The sequence below is a fragment of the Penicillium robsamsonii genome, assembly GCF_028829455.1.
Source record: "Penicillium robsamsonii strain IBT 29466 chromosome Unknown utg000002l_segment0_segment0, whole genome shotgun sequence".
In the NCBI taxonomy this organism is placed as follows: Eukaryota; Fungi; Ascomycota; class Eurotiomycetes; order Eurotiales; family Aspergillaceae; genus Penicillium; species Penicillium robsamsonii.
In genome coordinates, this window is record NW_026643220.1 from 1,446,827 (window position 1) to 1,470,635 (window position 23,809).

The 23,809-nt window shown below is 48.1% G+C and overlaps 9 protein-coding genes across 9 annotated transcripts; 5 read left to right on the forward strand and 4 right to left on the reverse strand.

Annotated features, from left to right (window-relative positions):
* Positions 1–2,435: 2,435 nt before the first annotated feature.
* Positions 2,436–8,017, reverse strand: pkhB (putative sensor histidine kinase/response regulator; the record flags this gene model as incomplete). The annotated part of the gene is made up of 3 exons (XM_057228088.1): positions 2,436–2,729; positions 2,786–2,899; positions 2,951–8,017. 3 exons carry the CDS (start codon positions 8,015–8,017, stop codon positions 2,436–2,438), a joined length of 5,475 nt encoding a protein of 1,824 aa, XP_057087429.1.
* A 1,556-nt stretch (positions 8,018–9,573) lies between these two features.
* N7447_003814 (J domain-containing protein) lies at positions 9,574–10,458 on the reverse strand (the record flags this gene model as incomplete). Its single annotated transcript, XM_057228089.1, has 1 exon — positions 9,574–10,458. The coding sequence occupies one exon, from the start codon at positions 10,456–10,458 to the stop codon at positions 9,574–9,576; it is 885 nt and encodes a 294-aa protein (XP_057087430.1).
* A 210-nt stretch (positions 10,459–10,668) lies between these two features.
* N7447_003815 (putative FHA domain protein SNIP1) lies at positions 10,669–11,604 on the forward strand (the record flags this gene model as incomplete). Its single annotated transcript, XM_057228090.1, has 1 exon — positions 10,669–11,604. One exon carries the CDS (start codon positions 10,669–10,671, stop codon positions 11,602–11,604), a length of 936 nt encoding a protein of 311 aa, XP_057087431.1.
* A 206-nt stretch (positions 11,605–11,810) lies between these two features.
* Positions 11,811–12,340, reverse strand: N7447_003816 (uncharacterized protein; the record flags this gene model as incomplete). Its single annotated transcript, XM_057228091.1, has 2 exons — positions 11,811–12,058; positions 12,139–12,340. 2 exons carry the CDS (start codon positions 12,338–12,340, stop codon positions 11,811–11,813), a joined length of 450 nt encoding a protein of 149 aa, XP_057087432.1.
* A 1,630-nt stretch (positions 12,341–13,970) lies between these two features.
* On the forward strand, positions 13,971–14,417 carry N7447_003817 (uncharacterized protein; the record flags this gene model as incomplete). Its single annotated transcript, XM_057228092.1, has 2 exons — positions 13,971–14,054; positions 14,121–14,417. The coding sequence occupies 2 exons, from the start codon at positions 13,971–13,973 to the stop codon at positions 14,415–14,417; spliced, it is 381 nt and encodes a 126-aa protein (XP_057087433.1).
* Positions 14,418–14,430: 13 nt separating this feature from the next.
* Positions 14,431–16,266, forward strand: N7447_003818 (MDR family MFS transporter; the record flags this gene model as incomplete). The annotated part of the gene is made up of 3 exons (XM_057228093.1): positions 14,431–14,647; positions 14,744–14,824; positions 14,891–16,266. 3 exons carry the CDS (start codon positions 14,431–14,433, stop codon positions 16,264–16,266), a joined length of 1,674 nt encoding a protein of 557 aa, XP_057087434.1.
* Positions 16,267–16,927: 661 nt separating this feature from the next.
* Positions 16,928–18,568, forward strand: N7447_003819 (transcriptional regulator family TF; the record flags this gene model as incomplete). Its single annotated transcript, XM_057228094.1, has 3 exons — positions 16,928–17,691; positions 17,750–17,967; positions 18,027–18,568. Coding segments are annotated over 3 exons (1,524 nt in total), but the record flags the coding sequence as incomplete, so codon positions are not given.
* Positions 18,569–18,643: 75 nt separating this feature from the next.
* N7447_003820 (isopenicillin N synthase family dioxygenase) lies at positions 18,644–19,853 on the reverse strand (the record flags this gene model as incomplete). The annotated part of the gene is made up of 3 exons (XM_057228095.1): positions 18,644–18,694; positions 18,757–19,397; positions 19,475–19,853. 3 exons carry the CDS (start codon positions 19,851–19,853, stop codon positions 18,644–18,646), a joined length of 1,071 nt encoding a protein of 356 aa, XP_057087436.1.
* A 458-nt stretch (positions 19,854–20,311) lies between these two features.
* N7447_003821 (nucleobase cation symporter-1 family protein) lies at positions 20,312–22,278 on the forward strand (the record flags this gene model as incomplete). Its single annotated transcript, XM_057228096.1, has 6 exons — positions 20,312–20,751; positions 20,828–20,932; positions 20,986–21,361; positions 21,415–21,557; positions 21,609–21,679; positions 21,740–22,278. The coding sequence occupies 6 exons, from the start codon at positions 20,312–20,314 to the stop codon at positions 22,276–22,278; spliced, it is 1,674 nt and encodes a 557-aa protein (XP_057087437.1).
* Between the last annotated feature and the right edge of the window lie 1,531 nt (positions 22,279–23,809).

A 23,809-nucleotide genomic window follows, 5' to 3' on the forward strand; every position in this document is an offset into this window, starting at 1 on the left:
TGATTCGTTCGACAAAAGCCCCAAGATAAGACGGACTACACAAGAACCGGTATGACATGATTCCCCCTCTAACGGTTCAAGTCTAACATGATGATTAGTTGATCAGTTTCCTATACATATACAACTGTTGTAGTTGTATAGTGGTCAAATACGCCATTCCGCAGAAACCAAAAAGATCCCGGGATGTTTCGCGGCCTTACATCATCTTTGGGATCGGAGCCCAAGAGCCCAAAATCGAGGATCGCTGCATTCAATTCAGGTCACACGGAGAATGTTGGACATCACTGCATGTACCAAGGGGCCGTGAGAATTGGCATTCGAAACTGTTCCGAATCAGTGGCTCCATGCTTCTGTTGCAAGGTTCTAACAAGAATGATCCTGGTAATATATAAACAGGCAAATCGTGCGACCAACGTACAAGAAGTCCTGGTCAAATTACAAGTGAAAAACACAAAGCGAACATTGATCCTTGTTCCTCTTGCCCACCTGGATGCGGCTGTTATTGCTGCGCACAACGCGAAAGCCCCCCTCTTGCAGGAATCCACCAATAGCCATCAGAGCCTCTGACAGCGAGATAGAGAGCATTGCTGCACCGACAAGCGCTCTAGATGCTGATCAACGTGGGAAGCAAATATGCCGCTCTCCACTATGCAGATGGCCGATGACTTGCTTGACAATAGCTATTGGGGGGGTCATGTATGCAAATGGGAACCCCATCCTGCAAGGCCTGTCGGAAATAGTATATTTCAAGAAATGCTGTGCCGCCCACGACTGTCTATCATTGGTCCCAGATACATGCTGACATGAAGACCACGCAGGCCCAACTAGGTGGAAAGGAAATGGGATTTGCAGGGTACACTCTTCGAGGTCCGGGTGTTCTAAACTAGATCTGGATCCTTGCTGACTCTATGTCACTTTGTTCCTTTCCTGTTGGTCCGCCCGTTGGTGCCTCATTGTGCCTAATAGCCGGCCTGGCAGCCTGACGACTCACGATATGCCCCGTCAACCAATACTACCGAACCCTGTGACACCACCCTGACTCCCCAATCTGTCAAGACCCTGGTTTGATGAATACTGCAGGGATGTCATCTTTCTTGGAAGTGGCCGAGCACGATCTCTTATTCGGCCAGGGCAATATCGGGCAGCACGGCAATTAATGACGCGCAGTTTACACTTCGGCTTGGAATGAGCCATACACCATTCTTTGATTGCGCTCGTCATAGTCTTTCCACTAACTAGGTCTTGATCCCCTTCAACTCGGACTTCAGACTCGCATTGCTTTGAACCTTTCGGAATACTCCGTCTATCCACGATGTCGACAGTGTTTCCTTGCATAGGTTACACGAGCCCTTTTGGTCCGAATATTGAAATGAATGTCTACTTTTCTTGGCCATGTGCAATTAATGGGCTTGGTGTCTAGTACCTGAAGTATTTCCAAGTGTGAACCATCAACCGTGGCCTCAAATTCCAGTCAAATTCCAGTCAAATTCCAGTCAAATCCAAGTAATCCAAAATCCATCCCAAGCAGATTATTTTTCCAGCACAAGTGGGGGGTTTGCGGGGATTTTCTACTTCCTTCACCGCCACATGCGCCATGGCCAACTCACTCGCTTTCCCTTTTCGGTACATCTACTTGAACACTTTCCAGCCTCTTGTAGTCACATTTTAATGCTTTATATTAGTCTGCAGCTCACATGCAATAAATATTATATATCTTTTGACCTTGGAAAAGCCCAGAGAAAAGTAACAGCGAACAAGCTTAAGTATCTGTCTTATTCTATCCAAACGCCAGGATATTGAAACCAAGTTGAAAGAGAAAACAGAGAAAGAGCTGGAGTATTATTAACAACTACAAGATCCAGAAGTTAGAGAGGTGCCATGCGGTTATAATCTGGTATCACAGGAATGTAAAAGACAAAAAAGCAAAAGGGGTTCGGCTTGCTTGGTATAAATCCCAAAAAGCAAGAATTAGAGTACTGACGCCACGATGCACAGCCTCAGAGGGCGGAAAGAATCTATGCTCGTGAATGGAGTGTAGAAATCGAGATAGAAACAAGTGCCTTCCTGAGCCTATGCAAATGCCAGGGGAATGGTATCAATAGCTCGAGCGCAAATGCAAATGTCACAATGGGACTTCCAAAATGTAAACGAGCACGCTTCAAGCGTGTCTAGCGAATTTCCAATGGCTCCCCTGTGCAATCCCCCAAATCCAAATCCAAAAAAAAAACACATATCCAAAATGAAGCACCAAAAAGTCACTCCGTGGTCCATCGTAAGAATATCAAATGCAAGAACCGGAGGGAGAAGGGGCGGGGGGATACGGCTGGCTATATATATATAAAAAAAAGGCAATATTAAAACAAGGGCATGCTAGTAAAGCAGCAAAAATGTGTTGGGGGTGAATATGATCAAGGCAGGGAGAGAACCGAAAGTTCTTAGCGGCGAGCAGCGATGGCTTGTTGGTGCTCTGGGCTAAGGCGGTCTCGCAGAAGCATGAGTGGGCGACCGGGTTGGAGAAGGCCCATCATCATCTTACCCAATTCATTGTGTTTGATTGGCTTGGTGACGTAGTCATTGAAACCTGCGCGAGCAGCATTTTCAATTTGATCTGTCATTGCGTTGGCCGAAAGAGCCATGATGGGAATCTGTGGGTAATGGTTCATTTGTTCCCAATCGCGGATGTCTCTACAGGTATCGTAACCGTTCTTGATAGGCATCTGGATATCACACTGCGAATCGATGCGGTTAGTTTTGCGGGGGAACAAGCGTATGAAGGAAGACTCACGATGATGAGAGAATAGTATCCCGGCTCTTTAGAAAGCACCATGTTAGTGCACTCCAGTCCATTGGATGCAGTCTCCGACATTAGCTTGATCTTGTCCAAATACTTCAGCATGACCTGTAAATGAGTTAGTGATCAATCCAACAAAGTTCTCATAGATCAACTTACGTCTCGATTGGTTTCGTCATCCTCAACGAGCAGGACTCGATAACCCTTGTTACCCAAAACTTCTTTGACCATCTTAGAGACAGTCTTAAAGTTGTTATTGATCTCGCGGGCCATGTCTTGGTTGCGATCCTTGCTCAGTTCACGCTTGCTATTGGGATCGAAGATGGTCGAGAAAGCAGAAGGTTTGACAGGCTTTGGCACAATGAAAACCTGCTTTCCTGAAGCTGCTAGCTCTTTGACCTTCGAACTAATTTGACGCTTTTGGTAAAGGTCTGAAATTATGACGATGACTGGAGCGGGATCCAAGCCTGAGTCGGACATGCCTTGAATGACCTCCAAGATATCATCAGTTGGAAGGTTCAAGACAAGGTGTGTGCAAGGATCGGTGGAAGGCGAGTGCATCATGTCTTTCCATTCATCAACATCAAGCAATGTTGTAATCTTGAAGGTGATCTCATGAGGGACGACCTGCTCGATGTGCTGCTTTATAGCTTGCCTGGAGTTTTTAAGCGGACACAAGATGACAATGGAGAAAGGACCATGAACGGGCACAGATACCGGCCCTGTTTCTGTATCTGGAGAGCCAGATCCTTGAGACGTAGGCGACGGCACGCGGGCCGGTGTGTCTGGCTTTGTAGCGGTGGGTTCGATGCTTGTACTCGAGACTGCATCTGGCAGATTCACCATAGCTCTTGTCTCTTCTAATGGAGGCGGCAAGGGTGCGGGGCCAATATCTGGGGTCGGGAGAGCAGATGATGTGACTGAGAACGAGGAAGACAGGGTGGTATCGGTGCTTTTCGCGGATGAGTCGGAGTTTTTGGTAGCCAGAGGAGGTGCTTGTTGATAAGAGGTCGTTCTAGACTTTACCGGCCTTCTTGAAGCACTTGAATTCTGGCGCATCAATTTGGGCTGCTCAGAGGGGGAAGGCGGCGGTGGAGCATCGACCTTAACGTAAAAAGAAAACGTTGCTCCCTGGCCCTCTTTGCCGCTGGGAGTGAGCTTGCCGCCATGCATTTCGACAAGTTGCTTCGACAGGAAAAGCCCCAGGCCGCTACCTGCATGCTGCTGTGACCCATTTTCTCCAAGTTGACTGAATCGTTGCATCAGTCGTTCCGCATCCTGAGAGCTGAAACCCTTTCCGGTGTCCACGACCTCAAAGTTCATGAATGCTTGGGTGTCATTGGGACTTGCAGAAGGATCCCGATACATGCCGCAAGATATGTGAATTTCACCTTGCGCAGTGAATTTGACTGCATTTCCGAGAAGGTTAATTAGAACTTGGCGAATTCGGAACCGATCTCCAATCACCATCGATGGCAAGTCTTCGGCTATGAGGTAGTTGATCTCAAGAGCCTTATCGATTGCTCGTGAGGCGATGGTATCTATTACATCCTCGATCATTGATCGGATATGGAACCAGGATTTGACCATTGACATTTTGCCAGCTTCGACGCGGGAAACATCAAGGATATTGTCGACCAACTCGCGAAGATTGGTGGAGCTGTTTTGGATGGTGTCGAGCATTCGTCTCTGGTCACTATCAAGCTGTGTATCCAGGATGAACGGAATAGTACCAAGGATACCATTAAGTGGGGTTCGGATCTCGTGAGACATGTTGCTGAAAAACTTTGTCTTGGACTCCATTTGGTGATTCAACTGTTGCATAGCCTTGTTAAGTTCTCTTTCGAGGTTTTTGCGGTCGTTGATATCGGTACATGTTCCGTACCAGGAGGCTTCCTCGCTCCCGAAACTGCTGGTCTGGACACGTACTAGGCGAACCAAATGCCACCGGAAATCACCACCTCGAGAGCGAAGGCGGATCTCGGTGGAATAGAACACTCGGCCATTCTCATCTTGTTGTAATGAAGCAATGCCACGCCTCACAAGTTCGTCAAGAGCCGATCCGACCATGAACTCATAAGATCCGCTATCATCTTGGTCCGCGCTCGGAGATGTTCTGTTGAGAGACAGCTCACCGCACTTTTCGAGATCGTCCGGATGAACATGTTTAGCGAAGCCGAGATCGTGTGCCTCCTCAAGCGGTTGGCCGGTATATAGATTCCACTGCTCATTGACGAATATCAATCCGCGCTTCTCCGTTGCCTCAAACACTATCTGTGGGATCGAATTGGAGAATGCACGATACTTTGCATCAATAGCAAACTTCTCCCTCTCTCGGGTTGCCTCAAGCTCAGCAATATGCTGCTCATGAATGTCAAGGAAAGACCCAATCCAGTACAATACCTCTCCCGTTGACGACAACAGCGGATTGGCCCGGAAAATGAACCAGCGATATGCCGATTCATCGTTGAATCTTCGGACCCGCACTCTTTCAGTGAACTGTGCACCCGTGCGCAAGGCATTGGCCCATTTTATATGAACGTGCTCACTCTCGCTGCTATGGATATTCTGCCAAGGATCTCGAAATTTTTGGTCCTGGTGCTGACTTCTTCTGTAGGCATCGAACTTGGAATTGGTCCAAATCACTTCACCACTCTGGGGCTTTGCCAGGAAAAGATGCAACGGGATTGAATTCAGCATCAGCTGGGCTATCGTGTCAGAGAACGGGCGCGGGAGCTCCCGTTGTAGTTGGGCGTAAAACGAGTTCGTCGAGGCCTGTCGTGACGGTTGCTGGGTTGGTGAAAAAGGGTTGGCCGGTTTAATTTCTTGCAGTGGTGATGCGACATAGAAAGATTGATCTTGTAGGTTGTGCTCCTCGCCGATGGTTGGTTTCCAAGTCATTTTATCGGGAGAGATTGGCGATGACGAGTCGATGTTGGTACCCTTCGACTTAGAGAGCCGTGGTCTGTGATGGGACGCGTTGTCACGGGTGCTTTTATTTTGCGGAACATTGAAGTAGCTGTCAGCACCTTCGCCAGATCGTGAAGTCATTCCAGGAGATTGAGTTGCGGAACCGAATCCAGGGGTCCCCAAAGCAGATACAGCAGGACTGAACTTTACAGACGAGCGATCACTAGGGCTAGTCATGCTCGTGTGCGCAGACATTGGGTTGTTATTGTCGCCAGCGGAGTAGCTAACGTGACCGCTCAGTCCCGCAACAAGCTCAAGCTCACTGCTTGCATCCGAGAAAGTGCCCCCGAGACCTAAAAGATAACCAAAGCGAGGAGTTTCCACTTTGGACGAGAGCTGACTTTCAAGCTGGCTATATCGCTGAGCCAAGCAGAAAGAAGTTGTCAAATGCGGCATCAGGAGAGAAAGTGATTGTCTGAGGTTGGGAGGATATGGGACGATTGTGCACAGCATCGACACAACGGCAACAGGAAATCTTAATGTCGATGAGGAATCCCGGTTAGAGTGACCACCGTGTATAAGAGGAATGTGGATGACGGTCTTTGACTGGTCGATCCCAATGGCCTCTAGTGGGAGATTGTTAGAGTAGTCGTGTGGAGGCGGATTCTTGGAGAAGGCCCCTTCATCAACCGAATGGTTCGTGAAGAACGGGTTCTGATCTGCATGTGTACGGGGAGCGGGCGATGGAGCAGGGGACTGAGACCACGGAGACTGCGGAACCTGCTCGTATTCATCATATTGCTTCAACTCATTGACACCAAGGCCATGATACATCGGTACACTCCCGATTCCCTTATCACCAGGACCATCGACATCGGGAGTAATTTGAACCATCTCATTTGGACTTTCGGCCGACTCGGCCCACCGCTGCGGATATTGCGCGCTCTCTGCATATTCACGTGTTAAGATGGTGGGACGGGAACGCCCAAATAGCTTGGCCACGCCTGTACGCTTGATGAGGGGGTCTGGCTCTATCTCCAATGGTCTAGGTGTGGGGAACACAGCCTGTTGCATACTGCCGAGAAGGCTGCTGAATGTATCGTTTTTGGGTTCGGGGTTCTCTCCCATGGAATGATCTGTAGATGGCGGGTTCTGGGAAGCGATATGTACGTGCTTTTTCTCCGATTTGACATTTATCTTCGAAACTTGAGGTTGGTTGGGGTCGTGGAGGGCGTGTCCTTTATTTTTATCAAACCCAGCGAATGAGTGCCGAGATAACAAAGATGGGCGGGAAGATCCAGGCATTTTAGCCTGGAACACCGTCTCGGTTTTCTGCTGCGTGACGCTTTTGCGTGAGTGACACGGCTCCTTCTCCATATGACGCGCTTGAAGTTCATGCAACGATGTATCCGCGTGCTGGTTAAAAGTTGCTTTTTGGCCCCAAGGTACATTTTCCAAATCAGTGACATCTCCAGGGACAGCGAGCGACATGCGTTCAGCCCCGTAATGTGTCTGCATTATATCAATGAGGTTGGACCACCACGCTTCGAGTCCGGAATCCGCATTTAGCTGTAGTGTCAGATCATAAAGATCAGGACTGACAAAATTTGGATCTTCCTGGATCTGGTTATGTTGAGCGGGCAGAAAGGTCGGATGCAGTTCCACGGCTTTTGGTTCTGTAGGTAGAGTATGGGGCCCTGGTGTTGGAAATTGAGATTTCTCAGAAGGAAGCTTTAGTCTAAAGGGTCCGCGCGCTGTTGGTTCAATTCCCATTTTGGCCGGTTTGTGCTGGATGTGTGGACTCTGCATGTGTGGGAAGGGATAGGACGGTGTCCGGTCTGCTTTGCGATCGGACGGTGTCTCTGGCTGGACACCTTTGATTGTGCCTGTTGAACCTGCCGAGTCTGCGGAAGGATGTACAATGGCGACTGGGGGTTCTATTGAGGTATTGGACGTATTTGACAAACGTCTCTTTCTTGGAGTATCATTTGAGAGGGCGGAAGGTGGACTCCGGGAAGAGACTGGTTGGGTTTGCTGCATTTGTTGGTATACAAGGAGATCCTCCATCTGCTTTCGGAGTTCTTTGAGGGTATGCGAACTGCGTCCTTGGTCCTCCCGTCGCTCGGCTTCCGATCGTGGATCTTCGGTGATAGGTGTTAGACCAACAACCTGATCTGTAGAGTCGCCGCGCGATAAACGAGATGGTTGGAGGGAGGATTTCTCAAGAGCGTCTACCCTCCCCGCAAGTTCATCTACCAATTTTTGGGATTGGTGACCATGTGGGGGGCGGGGACCAGGCGATCGGAGAGGCTGCATATGAGATTGTGGTCTAACAGGTGGAAATGTCTCCGTTGGTGAAGGGAATGGAGGACTCCTCCTATGAGCATTCCCCATTCTCACTCATCCGCGAGTGGAGGGAAATGGAATAAAATGATATGGTTGGCGGAGTAGATGAAACGAAATGAGGCGTTTATGGCTTGACGAAGGTCGTAAATGGCCCAAGGATCAAATCTTGGCGGGGGGGGATGTGTAAAGCTGAAGAAAGGACCAAGGTTAGAGAATAATAGAGCGGACACAGAATAGCCGATGAAGACGAATGTGGTTGGCGGTGTATCCAAGGGGGTGTTCGAGAGAGAAACAACTTCACGTACCCGCCAGGCCCATTGCTTGGATCGATTTGGGAGTGGATGGGGAGTGGATGGAAAGAAAAAAAGTGGACTGGGGGCGTGATGTACCGGGGGGAATATTATGACGTAGAAGGGCTTTTTTCCCTTATAGTATACGGGTTATTTTCTCTATACATACATGTTTAAGGGTTTAATCTAAGAGTATAAGAAAGCATTCACCTTTTTTCTTTAATTTTTCTTTTTTTTTTCTTTCTATATATCTCTATATATCTGAAGTTGACCATGTTCCCCTTTAAAAAAAGATCCTGTGACGTAGCTCGATATTTTTTAGTACCTGGACCTTTTACTCGGTACGGTGAACAATGACGAGGTACTTTCGTCCCAAATCCAAATCTTTCCCCTTCTAAGCTTGTAATATATGAAATATTTCGAAATGCTCTGAAATATATGAAATATTCACACATCTGGCACATGATATCTATTACATCCATAAAATTACATGCAACTTGTAAATGTCTAGAACTCCAGTGGTCTAGACCAGAAAATTCAATATCCCCCTTGATTCAGCCTCAGATTTTACGGGGAATGGAGTATTGCTGCATTGTGACAGTGCAGGCCCAACCCCCCTGGGAACGAGGGGATCGACCCGCCGACGTCAACGGGGCTTCGGTGGCGCCAAATCGGCTCGATGTGGGAATGTGATTTGTGCATCGGCTGTCCAAGCCCCCCTTTCCGCAGAAAATTATAGAACATATGAATATCCTGGGGTCGATACCTTATTTTATATTGGGTAGAGAGTATGGAGTATCTTGAAGCTTTTCTATTTAGACATTTCATTTGAGAACATCTGAGTTCTCCTTATTCGACATCATGTACACATTCCATTCTTACTGGACTGGCTCCCCTTATATGCAAGTCTGGGCTCGCTAGCTACATATGCAGTCATCCCTTATTCTTCTCGGCGCTATACCCAGTTTCATCTAGTTATAGATCCCGACTAAATAAAATCGCTTACCAACACTTCCTCTACGTTAGTAAGATTAAATCAAGTAACTATGGAGTTTTACTAGTCCCAAACCCCATTCAAAGTGGAAATTCATTGAGATGTATGTACTTTCCCAGTCGAATATGTTGCAAGTCTCCAGGACTATAACCAAGTGTTTCTGAAAATACCCACATAAAAAAGTCAAAACGCCGTGCAATCATATGTTCATCAAACAGGATTTAGAGTACTGAAAGTTTGGACTAGTCCACCGACTGTGCAGACTCTCGGCTATTTTTGCCCGGATCGGAGGACCCGTCCAGACCGCGACGAGGATTCAACTCGCTTTGATAAACCGGTTGCTCGTTATCCTTCAAACCCGACCCGGTGGGGTCTCTCCGAATAAGGAAACCCTGCACCCGCGCGTCGTTTGAAGTCATCTGTTTGATAGCCTCATCTCTGCGGCTCTGCAGGACACGCGCCGACTCCTCGGTGACCCCGCGTAGTCGATCATTGTAACCGTTATTCATCTGCCCGATCCAAGATGCTTGAAGGGCGCCTGCAAACAGCACTAAGAGGATAATGAGCCGAGAGAACGTGCGCTGATCGACAACATGCTGCTGCGGCCCCTGGTGGCGATTATGCCAATCCTCCCAATCCTCCCATGTGGCATTCGAGTAGATATTCGGTCCGTGGGAGTCGCGGGCTATGGTTGTATCCAGTACCGTGTGGCTCCAGCCAGTGCCATTCCGATCGTACGCTGCTCGTTTGATCGGATCCGAAAGGAGATCATGTGCATCAACCACAATTCGGTACCGTTGCAATCGAGTTTCGGCGGTCAATTGACGGAAAAGAGGATGGTCGGTGAGAGGCCGGTCGGGGTGGTAGATCTTAACGAGGTCATAGTAATGTCTTTTCGAGTACGTCGCGCCGCGGGGTAGATTCAAAACGTCATACGGGGTGAAGGATGAAGTGCTGGGCCATGAGTAGTTTTGATGTGGAAATTCTGCTGCAGTGGCATAGCTCCTGCTTTTATAGAGTGCCAGTCCATAACTTGAAGAGGTTTGGGGGTTGAAACGAGACAGTGGCGAGACCGTCGAACTGAACAGTTGCGGGCTTTTAACACAAAGATTGATTTTCTTAAACATTGTCACATGTTGTCACTCAAGAGAACACGGTCAAAGCTTCCGTTGCGCTCTTGTCTTAAAGTTCTCGTGAGGGTGGTGTGGTGAGACTCTCATCCTTCGGATCGGCTTCCGGGATAGTCACGTGTATGGAGATGGAGCTTTAATCCAAAGATCTCCAATACTTCGATCTCTACGCTTGCTTTTCCCCACAGTCCCATTTCAACAGCAACAATGGCTGGGACTGACGACGACCGCCGCGAACGCCGGCGACGAGATGCGCCCCAAGACGACCACTACTCGAGCTCAAGACGACGCGATGAAGACCGCCGGACCTCTCACCGGGACAGCTCTCGACGGAGATCGTCTCGCAGTCCAGCTGAAAGGACCAACGGTCGAAGTGATCGTGATCGACCTCGCCGCGAGCGCAGAGAACGATCAACAAGCTCAGCTGGTGAAGATCGCCGCAGACATAGACATCGCAGCCACCGACACCGAGATACCCGTGAAGATGAAGGACGATCATCTCGGAGACACCATGGTACGCGATCTCGCTCTCGCTCTCGCTCACCACAAAAACCACGCAGCCCTCCACCACAGGCATTGGAGCGACGCGGCCCCCTCCCCTCGCAGAGCGATGCGTTCACCGATGTGGCCCACCCTGGAGAGGCACCTGCCCCAGAAAAGCAAAAGCCAAACTTCAATGCCACGGGCAGACTCGCAGCAGAAACCAATACAGTTCAAGTTCAGGGCGGTGCGGAAATAGTTCTGAAATACCATGAGCCTCCAGAGGCGCGCAAGCCACCCTCCAAGGAAGCCTGGCGCATGTATGTGTTCAAAGGGCCAGACTTACTGGAAACCGTTGAATTGGCTGAACGCAGTTGCTGGCTGGTCGGTCGCGAGCGTATGGTGGTAGACTTCCCACTCGACCATCCCAGTTGTTCGAAGCAGCATGCAGTGCTACAATTCCGATTTGTTGAAAAGCGCAATGAATACGGTGATCGCATCGGCAAGGTCAAGCCTTATCTGATTGATCTTGAGAGTGCAAATGGATCGAGTATTAATGGGGAGACCATTCCCAGTGGTCGCTACGTGGAAGTCATGGACAAGGACGTAATTCGCTTCGGCCTGAGCTCGCGCGAATACGTTTTGATGCTGCCTCCTAGCTGAAGAGTTTTCTTCGGCTCTGTTTAAGGCATTGCATTGAGGCGCTAGAGGCTACTACAAATTTGATGAACGGCATATGAAAATAATATTACAATTGGGATCACAAGTGATGCAAGCTTAATGCGGTCTCTGCAGGCAGACAAGATCGAAGGGTTTAATCAACGCCGCGCTTGGTCGCCTTGACCTTCCCGTTCAGCCTGGCCCATCGCCTAGTACTTCGTCTTCTCATTGGCTTTGTTTAGTGCTTCTTCTGCCTTGCCCTTGGCTTCTTCTACCTTGCCCTTGCCCTTGCCTGCATACTCAGACGCCTCGCCCTTAGCTTCGCCCAGTACTTCCTCTGCCTTGCCCTTGCCCTTGCCTGCATACTCGGCCGCCTCGCCCTTCACCTCTCCTGACTTTGCCTTTGCTTGCTTGGCCCCGGAGCCTACGACATCCTTAATCTTCTCGGCGGCTTTCTCTGTTGGCAAAGTCGGGTTAGCATCAGTCTCTGCACATTGAATGAAGTTACGTAGATCTATGTGATCGATGAACACATACCCCCTGTATTGATGCCCTTGACTGCTGCATCGGCAACGGTCCGATCGGCCTTCTTCAATGTCTCCTTTGTCGCATCGATGGGTCCCTTGTGGCATGGGGCGGTAGCTGAGATGGAGCGGATTGCCTGGAAGCTAGGTGCGGTCTGTGTAGCCACCCGGGTTCTCAGGAGAGGAGCGAATCGTGCTGCGGACATGGAGAACATGATTGATGTGTGGTAGAAGTGTGTGGTAGAGGATTCCGATAGATGTAATTGGAATTGAAATATTTAATGGATTTCCCCGGATTAATGCAGAATAAGTTGTTTAAGTAGCTCTAAAATGCATCATACTTGGTTTCTGCCGGGAGTTAGTTTTGACGTCATGAGTATGCCACTTGTTACGTCGATTGACAGTCAGTCTGGGCCAAGATTTCCTTCCCCAATCCGGTTATTCTGTTTGGGAAGGTCACGGGATTTATGCATGTCTAAGTCCGGTTTTCAATATGTCATTGGAGTTTTTGTTCTGACGACGTTGGATGTGAGCCATAACAAGTGTAGAGCTCCAATTACTAGGGAACGGGAACAAGATTGCTTGGAACCCCCACATTAAAGGGATATATCGTTAGGCAAGAGCAACTCTACTATTATTCTATATTACAAAAAGAAATGTTGGCGATCCTAGATATGGAGCTATAATATTCATCATCCCTTTCCAAGATTCGGGAAGACATTGTACCCAAGACATGGATATCTGGGTAACAAGCTTTTAATATAACACAAGCAAATATAACACCGAGGCTCAAAAGATACTTCGAAATATATGACCGAAGTCAAATAGATTATTTGTTTCTGCATCCCGAGCCAGGGTATTCTTGTTATTTTCCGGCACGGCGAGTCTAATTATGCGATCATATATAATCACAACAATCGAAGATTAACTACCTCGTTTCATCTCGAATACCAAGACCAGAGATCAACTATGTAAGATGAAGCCTCCATGCCTTGCATTTCTTTCATAGGATCGGCCCGCTTTTACTGTTAAACTTCCGATGTCTGGTGAATACTTAGCACCATGCTTCCCAGGATCTCGATTGGGATATTGTATGATCAAAATGATGCACTTTAGCGTTGTCTCAAGGTCTAGGACAAACCCAAGCTGGCCAAGGTTTGGAATCTCATGGTATTAAGAGATGTCAAAACCATCGTATATATCATACCTGAATATATAAACAAATCGGCATTGTACTTGATAAGTTAGGATCTCGCGAGAGCATTTCATTAGCGATTGAGTAAGTCCAAATTGGAAAACTTCTGAGGTCTCAACAGTGGTCTACAACAAATCGGATTTTGAATTACAAGTTCAAAAGGGTCAACTTGCTTTGTCCGACCCGACCGCAAATATACACGGTGCGACTTTGGGATCGAAGCCGTTAGCAAGGCTGCTACCAAGTACATTAATTACAAGAAGTGGAAGATATCAAAACGATATACATAGCAATACATACATATCAATTTCCCCTAATTAGCGTCCAGATCTGAGATCTTGGCGACCCAGTAAACAAAGTTGGGCTTAGCGCATGTCTGCCGGTGATGATACCGATCTATATGAATCAACTCGCACTTTGTAATTACATTTATAACAGACAACCAACAGACAACTCGCAGACAGCTCGCAGATAAGCACCAGGAAAGTATTCCAAGAGAGGTGATATACAGTGATAGAGAAAATGGAAGACTATATATCTATGCATATATTAAAGGAATAGTTGGCACATACACTTCGGATTTTCATGTATACACCGTATATATAACTGTCTCTCACCCTATAGGATATCTACGAGTGGACCATCTAGCCATGAATCGCAAAGAAGAAGCCCGAACATGGGCGTCCGCTGATCAGGGACTTTTCTGGCGTTGTGCAGAGCGGGGAGATCATGCTGTAAGTAGGAACCCAACACGGACCAACCCTTACCGAATTTAGCCTAATCGAAATATAGTATTCTAGGCCGTCCTAGTGCCGGCTGCTCGACCTTTCTCCGAACTATCACGGGTGGGGGTCACGGGCTCAATCGATTACTCTGGTCTCAGCCCGGATGAAGTCAGGAAGCACTACCGTGGTGCCGTGGCGTATGTCCCCGAGGACGATGTGCATTTCCCAACCCTGACCGTGCGTCAAACCCTCGAGTTTGCCCTCCCCCTCTCTTTCTCTTTCAACACTTCATCAAACCGACACATGCTGTTTGGCTTTTTTTCCCCCTACCTCTCGTCTGATACATTTCTACTGGGTTGCCATTCAGTGTAAAAATTCAGCAAAAATGGAGTCCACAGCCAACTCCAGTCACATTAATCTCTCTGAACAGGAGGGAGAGAAGACGTTGACTGGCGATATCTCCACTAAGCAAGAAAAAAAACTCCAACCTGCAGCGGCTGAGCTCAACGCCGAACATCCACCAGTCGAACCGACCACAAATGAGGGAGCCGAGCATCCAACGGGCCCCAAACTAGCGTTGATTACACTGGCATTATGCTTGGGTGTGTTTCTAGTCGCTCTTGGTACGTTTACATTCTTTTCTTATCTTCTAAATTTGATTATAGGGCCCGACTGACAGATATCCTCTTGCCCTATAGATAACAGCATCATCGCCACGGCGATTCCAAAAATCACGAGCCAATTCCACAGTCTCGATGATGTTGGGTGGTACGGAAGCGGTACGTCAAAGGCTACTTAAACGGTGGATGTGAACTGATATTGATATTTTTTCTTTTCTTTTCAAGCCTACCTTCTTACCTCAGCCTCACTTCAGCTGCTCTTCGGAAAGTTTTACACTTGCTTCAATGTCAAATGGACCTATCTCGTCGCTATTGGCTTATTCGAGCTGGGCAGCCTGATCTGCGGCGTGGCCAACAGCAGTCTGACGCTGATTATGGGCCGTGCTGTTGCTGGCATTGGGTCTGCGGGTATTTTCTCAGGCTCTCTCATCATGATCGCTCACTCAGTGGCCCTGGAGATGCGCCCATTATACACCGGCCTTATCGGTGGCATGTTCGGTATTTCATCCGTGGCTGGGCCTCTGCTCGGTGGAGTTTTCACCGACAAGGTGACATGGCGGTGGTGCTTTTACATCAATCTTCCTATCGGGGCTGTCACTGTCTTGGTGATTGCATTCTTTTTCCCTGCTCCGAACCAGCATACCAAAGAAACGACGTGGATGGAGCGCATTAAGAAGTTTGACCCTATGGGTACAACTCTTTTTCTCCCTGCCATTATTTGCTTGTTGCTAGCTCTGCAGTGGGGTGGTACCATCTATGCCTGGAATAACTGGCGCATCATTCTGCTGTTTTGCTTTTTTGCTGTCCTCGTTTTGCTCTTTTTATTTGTCCAGTACGTACAGCAAGACAATGCTACAGTACCACCACGCATTTTCTTCCGCCGCACTATTTGCTTCGCTGCCCTTTACAGTTTTTGCATCGGCGCTGCCTTCCTGTCCTCTGTCTACTTCTTACCCATCTGGTTCCAAGCCGTGAAAAACGCCAGTCCCGTCAGCTCGGGTATCATGAATCTACCAATGCTGATTTCTGTTGTGCTTACTTCCATCGTATCGGGAATCATCATCACCCTCGTCGGTTACTACACCCCCTTTATGATTTTCGGTACAGTCCTTCTCACCATCGGCTACGGTCTCATGAGCATGTTCCACGTGGACACATCCAAAGCTGTTTGGATCGGCTATCAGATAGTTGCCGGCGTCGGCGTCGGTGCAGGTATGCAGCAATCTATGATCGCTGTCCAGGTTGTCCTTGATCTTGCTGATATACCCACCGGCACAGCTATCATCGTCTTCGCCCAGACGCTTGGTGGTGCGCTCTTCGTTTCTATTGGAAACAACGTTTTCAGAAACAAACTTGTTCAGTATCTCGCCAGGGACATGCCCAACCTGGACCCGGCTGTGATTCTCAATACGGGCGCCACTGGCCTCCACAGCGTTGTCAACAAGGCTAGCCTGCCCGGGGTCCTCGTTGCTTACAATGACGCCCTTACCCAGACCTTCCTTGTCGGCGCAGCTATAGCCTCGATCAGCATTATCGGCGCTTTGGGTATGGAGTGGAAGAGTGTCAAGGGAAAGAATCTTGGCCCAGGAGGGGCCGCATGATTTTTCTAGATGTTCATTTCAGGGTGTTGATTCCAAGCCAAGTCCCTGAACTTTTCAAGAAGGAAACCCAATGTTTACTGGCGTGTATTATACAAATCGAAGGAGTCATCCAAACATTCCATATGTAACCCATTGAGCTATCAAATGTCAACTCTTATCGGCTTGATAACCCTAAACTGCCACTGGACCTCGGGACCTGGCTAACTAAGCCCAAGACGTCTTAGCGTCTTGTTAACCCCAGATAAGCAGCGGAGAACATCGAGTTTCAGGTTAACTTCATAATATCTTATGACCCCATGGGACATTCCACTTCATGAAATGCCGACCAAAAGACGGATTTTGTCCTGCCAGCCGTGTCGGCGCTTGAAGACACGATGCGAGGTTCTTCCGGGTTCGAGGCAATGTGCTCGGTGTATCTCTCTAAGGTAGGTGGCCCAATAGAACCCTATCATTTATTGAGGACTGTTCGGGGTTGATCGGACACCAAATAGGCTTGAATGCTCTCTTCCATCCACTTCTGTTATCTCTAGTCCAGATTCAGGGTCTATTGGTAGACCAGAGAGGCTTTCCGCCCAGCCTCTTGGGTGCAATTGTGCAACCAGGTATTTCTAATACTATTGGTATAGACCGAGGCTCCAGTCACTGACTGATTAGTACCAGGCTTGACGCTATCGAATCCTCACTATCTGAGATGAAAGAACTACTGAAATCTCACCTCGGCAATGACCGGTCAATGACAAGAGATCCTGCCAATGAGATGCGCGGAACGAGCAGTAATTTAAACCCGAGGAAAGATATCAATAGTCAAGCCACCATGCACGTGCCATCAGGGACAGATATATCGGCAACCACCGACATCCAACCAGCACCAATCACAGTGGTCCGCCACGTGGGAAGTCTAATCACCGAGCCCGTAACGACCGGGGAGAACGATTCGCTTCGGGGAAATATGACCGAGATGGGCTTGGACTCGGACAACTTCGCCAGTGTTTTCCAGCACGGTTTCGAGCAGATAACGTCATGGTACCCATTTCCGCACGAAACCCTGACGGACCTGAAGCAGAATCATCCTCTGCTCTTTGCTATGTGTCTTCTAGCAGGCATTCGAGCAACGGCTGGTCTTAACCGCACCAACTTGCACGTAACCCTTCATTCATTGGTCAAGACCCACTTAGGCATGAAGACTCTAGATACACCCATTGATATTTCCACCATACACGCCATGCTTATCTTCAGTGCCTGGAGTTTTGGGCCTCTCGTGCCGGGTGGTAGGTATATCGATAGCTGGCTGATGAGCAGTACGACTATCACCCACTGCATGCTCAGTTTTCCTCTATCTGAGCTTGTGTCTCTCGTGGGCTTGTACGACGAGACAAGTCGGAACATGTGCAGGATGTGGATTCAGGCGTCGCTGGTACATCTGAAGTACGTATTCTTCAAGATTACAGTGATAAGCGAGCTGTAAAGCTGACTAGGGTTCAAGATATGCAATTGGCACCGGTCGGCCATCAGTGGTTCCATGCGAGCGTCTTCATCAGTGGACGGAGATTGTCAAGTACCCCGGGTTTGAAACGTTCGACCAAATCATTGCAGCAGAGCTCAAACTCTATATTCACCTGTACGAAGCCATCTATCACACTGTCAGTTCCGTGCCAGAGGCTTGGGAGATGGTCAACGGATGGGGACGCAAATATCTTGGAGGTGAGCATGTTAATTTAATCGTCCGGTGGGGTTATTTCTATACTGACTTCCAAACACAGAAGGGAACAACATATTGAGGTGGGCGCACTCTTGCGCATCTCTCATTTTATCTCGATGGGAATTGGCAAAGCAAAATCAGGTCATGTCTCCCGACTCACTGATGCGCAACGATCGTATCAATGAGCTGACCGAAACGGTCATTCGTCATGCTCAGCTGGTACTGAGAGAGATTCTTGTCCTTACTACCGCCGATACTGCGTTTGTTAGACCAACATACGACTACCTGCTTACCGCATACGCGGGTGTCACGCTAGCAGAGTACTGCTCTAGTATATCGGATGTGCACGCAACATACACGTTGATGGAGGATGTTCGGACGCAGGCTAGAATTCCCAGGAGTATTGAAGGGGTGTTTAGTTGGGCAACAAATGTTGTGCAGAAGAAGGCAAAAGACCTTTTGGATTCGAAGGCGGCAGTAGTTCCCGAGGACACCTTTTATTCATATCCAGGGTCGGTCGCAGACTGGGCTCCGTTTCGGTTTATTGACTCGATGCCTGCTTCTGACTGGGACGGGATGAATGGGTCTATGCAACAATTTTGAAATCTATATAAATTGCGTGTATTATTTGACGTTAAATTAAAGTGGAATACATATCTCTCTGGGTGAGTCTTATGTTCAAGGAGAAATGGGCTTTCCGTGGGCGAGTTCAAGTCGGTTTCGATGCCACTAGATGTGCAAGTTAGGTACGTCCAATATCGAAGTATAGATGGGGGTGTGGGTAGTACTACCTTTCCACAAGAGACAGGTCCATAAAGCGCAGGATGGGCCTCATCAATACATGAAGGCACAACTTGACAAACCGAATCCGGATTGAAGCCCAGGAAGAAAGGCATCGAATACCTGGAGGTAGGTTGACGATTATAAACCCTATGCACCGTGGACTTGAACCTATTATTTGAAAGACGCTGCAGTAAATCACCAATATTAACCACCATCGTTCCAGGGATAGGCCGAGCATCGAGCCATTCATCACTGCCAGATAGGACCTGCAAGCCACCAGACATATCCTGCCACAAAATAGTCACGCACTGAATATCGGTATGTGAGCCGATGCCGACATCAACGTCCCCGTTGTTCTCGAGTGTCTCGACTGGTGCAGCGGGGTAGTGTACATAAAGCCCGTCTGCACCGGGGTTTGTGATGACCTCGTCAAAGTAATCTTCCGGCATGCCTAGAGAGAGAGCAAAGATACGGATAATCTTGCGCGCAAGCGTCAGGCGGCTCTGGAAGAATTCGATAGTCTTTTCCTGGAACCCAGGGAGATGGCCTGTTGTTTCCCATGGAAAGTCATCGCCGGTCAGAGTGTCTGGGTCGGAGACAGTTGGGTCGTTACTGGGATTGTAGCGCAGCGAAAATGTCTCTTTGCGATCTGAGAACGTTCTTCGTCAGTCATTTGTGATATGATAAGGATATACCTGTCCTGGTGGGGGTGAGGGGAGTATTTACCCCTTGTTTCGGTTTTGTTAATTTGGCTGCTTCCCAGCCCATGCCATCCATCTGCATATTTTTGAGTCTTTCTGGAGGCTAGCTGCTTCTTTTCGATCGGCTGATCGAAGAAAGCTTTCGCCTGGGATAGGGCATTCTGAATGAGCTCTTCTGAGATACCATGATTTTGGATATAGAAGAAACCCGTGTTCTCGGCCGCCACCCTGACTTTGGACGCTATGATCTTTCTCGCTTCCAGATCCTTGTCGATAGAGGCGAGATCTATGATTGGAATCTCGTCATCGGTGGGTAGGCGCGGAGGAGCAGTTGACACCCGGCGGAATTCTGGCCCGTTGAGCGTCAAAAGTTCGACTTGAGTGTATTCGAGCAGGGTTGCCATGACTATTTCGATTTATGACCAATACCAAGTCGAGAATGCTCGTGAATTTATCCATCGTTCGTCCCCCGCAATATGTTCGTAAGATTGTCAAGTCAGGTCCACCGGTGACCGTCGGAGAAGCATGGACGGCAATCGCCGGGCTATCTACGCCCACATGCGTGGCTGAAATGATAAGCCAAGATAAACCGTTACATTTGTGATATTCGCTTTTCATTCTCGGAGATAGCATCGTCGGTGCCTCTTTGGATGGTTGTGTTTTGTAGGCTACCAGCAATTGGGAGTCGACTGCTTATCAGGTCCATTGGGCTAAATAACCCTAAAAACCATCTATCCTCGTACTTCTCTACCCCCTTTATCCAAGTTTCAGAGTGCCACTAAGATCAGCACTCGAATTCCACCATCACCATCTTACTCTTTTTTCTCCACACCCCACCCCACTAACCAAATCCACCTCAATCATGTCCAAACTAACACGGCTCGATGAGCTCTTAATAGTGAAAAGAACTGAACGAGATGGCGTTCCTCGTCCAGTGGATATGCTTGACAATGACTCTATCCGACCAACGCCAGTAAAGGATCGAACATGGACCCAACTTACCTATATCATGTTCTGGTTCTCTGCGACTGCCAACGTCAGCAATCTGTACACAGCTTCCACCGGAATGTCCATGGGACTGACCATGTGGGAAGCCATCGGATGCTCCTTCGGCGGCCAAATTCTTGCCGGTGCCTTGATGGCCGTGAACGGGCGTGGTGGTGCTATGTACCGCATTCCATTCCCTGTTCTTTGTCGCGCTAGCTTTGGGCACTGGGGAGCACTGTGGCCGACGTTTAATCGTGCGGCCATGTCAATCGTATGGAACGGCGTCAACTCCGTTCAGGGAGGGCAATGTTTATAGTGAGTTCATATCTTATTTTGTTGTTTATCCCAATGAGGGAAGCGCGAAGGTGTAGTTATTGACGTTCGATTCTAGTGTCTTTCTCCATGCTATATTCCCTTCTATTGAAAACATCCCCGATAAGATGGGGCCTAAGTCGGCTTTGACTTCAGCACAAATGATGTGCTTCTTCGTCTATTGGTACCGTGACTAGTAATCTCAATACTTGGTCTATTGTTAACCACCGTCGATAGGTTTATTAATTGTGCATTCTTAGTGGTGCCCGTACCAAAGATGAAGTCCCTGGTCTATGCCAAAGTTGTTGTCTACTTTGGCGCAGCCTTTGCTATGTTGGGATGGACTGTGTCTCTCGCCGGTGGCTCTCTGAAGTCAATCAATGCGCCCTCGGAGATCAAGGGTGCCGAGAAGAGTTATCTCATTTTCAAATTCTTCTTCTTGGGACTCGCAAGTTGCGGAACTTTTATCTCCAACGCGTCCGATCTCCAACGATATGCTACAAAGCCTAACGACGTCCTCATCGGCCAGTTTATCAGCTTCCCACTTTCGAATTTCCTAGTTGCTATTCTGGGCAATCTCATCGCATCGGCTAGCAAAGAAATCTTTGGAGAGGTTTGTTATATCAAAAGCCCCGTGTAAGACTTTGGACTGACGGAATTTTCTAGCTCATCTGGAGCCCGCTGAACTTCTTGGATAAATTGATGGAAGGAGAGCGGTATACCTCTGGCAACCGCGCAGCCTGTGCCTTTATTTCTCTGGCATTCGTTTATTCGACTGTCTTCTCTGCCATTTTCGAGAACTCTATCCCGTAAGAATCCCTTTCTCGCACATTTCTACGTCAAACACTAACAATGATAAGTGCGGGCAATGATATTGCAGCTCTACTACCAAGATACATTTCAGTCAAACGAGGATTCTTCATCTGTGCTGGTAAAAGAAGAAACATAAACAATCCCTCTTGCCAGAACCCCAAACTAACAAACCTACCAGTCCTCTCCTACGCCATCTGCCCCTGGTATCTCCTCGCATCCGCCTCAATCTTTATCACCTTCCTCTCCTCCTACCAAATATTCCTATCGGCTATCACCGGCATTCTCATCTGCGACTACTACATAGTCCGCCGAGGTCTACTCAACATCCCAGCCCTCTACGTCTCAAAACCAAGTCCGTACCGATACTTCCGCGGATTCAACCCACGCGCTTTCCTGGCCTACGCTATTGCTATTGCGCCGAACTTCTACGGCTTCCTTTTCCAGATGGGTGTCAAGGCCCCTCTGGGTATCCAGCGATTCTACTATATCGCTTACCCCACCGGCCTGATCATCGGATTTGGCGTTTATTATTTGTCCTGTTTGGTATTCCCTCCCCCTGATATGAAAGATGCATCTGGATGGATGGAGCCCAAGGAATTTGTGGAGGATGATGATGTCGCTGGGAGTGACGGATACACTGATGCTGTTGATCCCACTTACGCGGAGAAGGGTGCTGTCGCAGTCACTAGAGCAGCTGACGAAAAAAGTTCGTTTTAATGAGATATGTCTCGTTGGTATTTGGGGGGTGCTTGTATTACAGAAGGAAGCATGATTAATAATTTGGTGCTATAGCTTAATGTCTGCAAATGATACATAGAATTTGAGGTATTTAATTTTTATCTACACAGTTCGCTTATCCTCTGGTGTTTTTGTATGCTAAATTGAATAGGCGCTCTAATTCATAGGAATTGAGGCTCTACAGCATATTACTCTAATTTAACATCCGTTCCATGCTGCCAAGTGGCTTTGATGCAAAATTGGGTTTTCGCAGGCAAGAGCCCGCAATTTAACGGGGTTAGGGGTCGTCACCCCCCGGGGCCTAGGGACAACACCTGCCCAGCCTCGGTGAAACTCTGGGTGGTCTGGATACCGGAGGGGGACCAGCCGATCATACTTTGGGAATTTCTCGCTCCCCGACTCGACCTCCTTTGTCGCGCTGCAGTATGAATCTGCCCCTCTATCTTACCTCCCCTATCACCCCGTGGCTGACGTTTGCGTCTACCTGCGTAACCAATGTGCGCCTTTTATCACTTCCTCTTGCGGAGATCATGAACCCCAATGCCAGATCTTCTTCCCCGAGCGGCACATTTTCTGGGGTGGCTTTGAGTCCTTCATTAGCCTAGGAGCAGCTCGCAATCTCACATTTTTGCTATATTGATATGCTTCCATGGCCATCCGCAGGCTCGGTCATGGCTTATCATATCATTGCATGGAAAACCTCCCATGATCGACCACAATGAATTCGCCAACGACTTGGTTCATAATCGCATCCAGTGCTGGAAAGTTATACCATGGTTCTTCGATCGATAGCGGTTCATCTTTCATAATTATATGGATGATGCGAACTTGTGTTAATACCAGAAGTCACAAATATCTAATGCATTATAAACATGTGTTGAACCGTGAGAATACTCGTAGTAAACATGGGCTGCAAACACACCTATAATTATGGCTTTTCTGTGACTATTTTGCATTATGTATCTAGTTTTGACTGTATTCGAAGTTTGTTCGAGTTAGTGATTGGTAATATCTTGGTACTACATACTTTTACATGCTTCAAAAGCAATTCCTTATCCTGATTATGTGCTTAATTTCGATGTATCAGTACCACTTGAGTTTATCAGTCCTAAATCCGTCCGGTACGTTCGGTTTCTTCTGAAACTATAAAGCCCAAGAGATGTCAAGCCTTATCGTGTACGGCATCAGAAGCCATCGCGCCAAGCCAAATGATTTGCATCTTCTTTTGCCGGTCCTGTTCTCTCTATTATATAGTAAGATCTACACCTTTATACATCATAGCCTTCATAGTCAAGTTTTTATTAACATCTATTGTATTAAAGATGTATTTTCAGTCAAAATCCCACGGTGGCCTCTAAAAACTGCCGTAACCGTGTCAGAATTAGAGTTTACTATGGGGCCATTACCCGCGCCGCCACATTTCAACCTTGGTTCCGACCTACTTTGTACAACGTACTGATTCCACATTATTCCCAAATGTCAGCCCCCTGGAGTTAGCGTGGGACTTTGC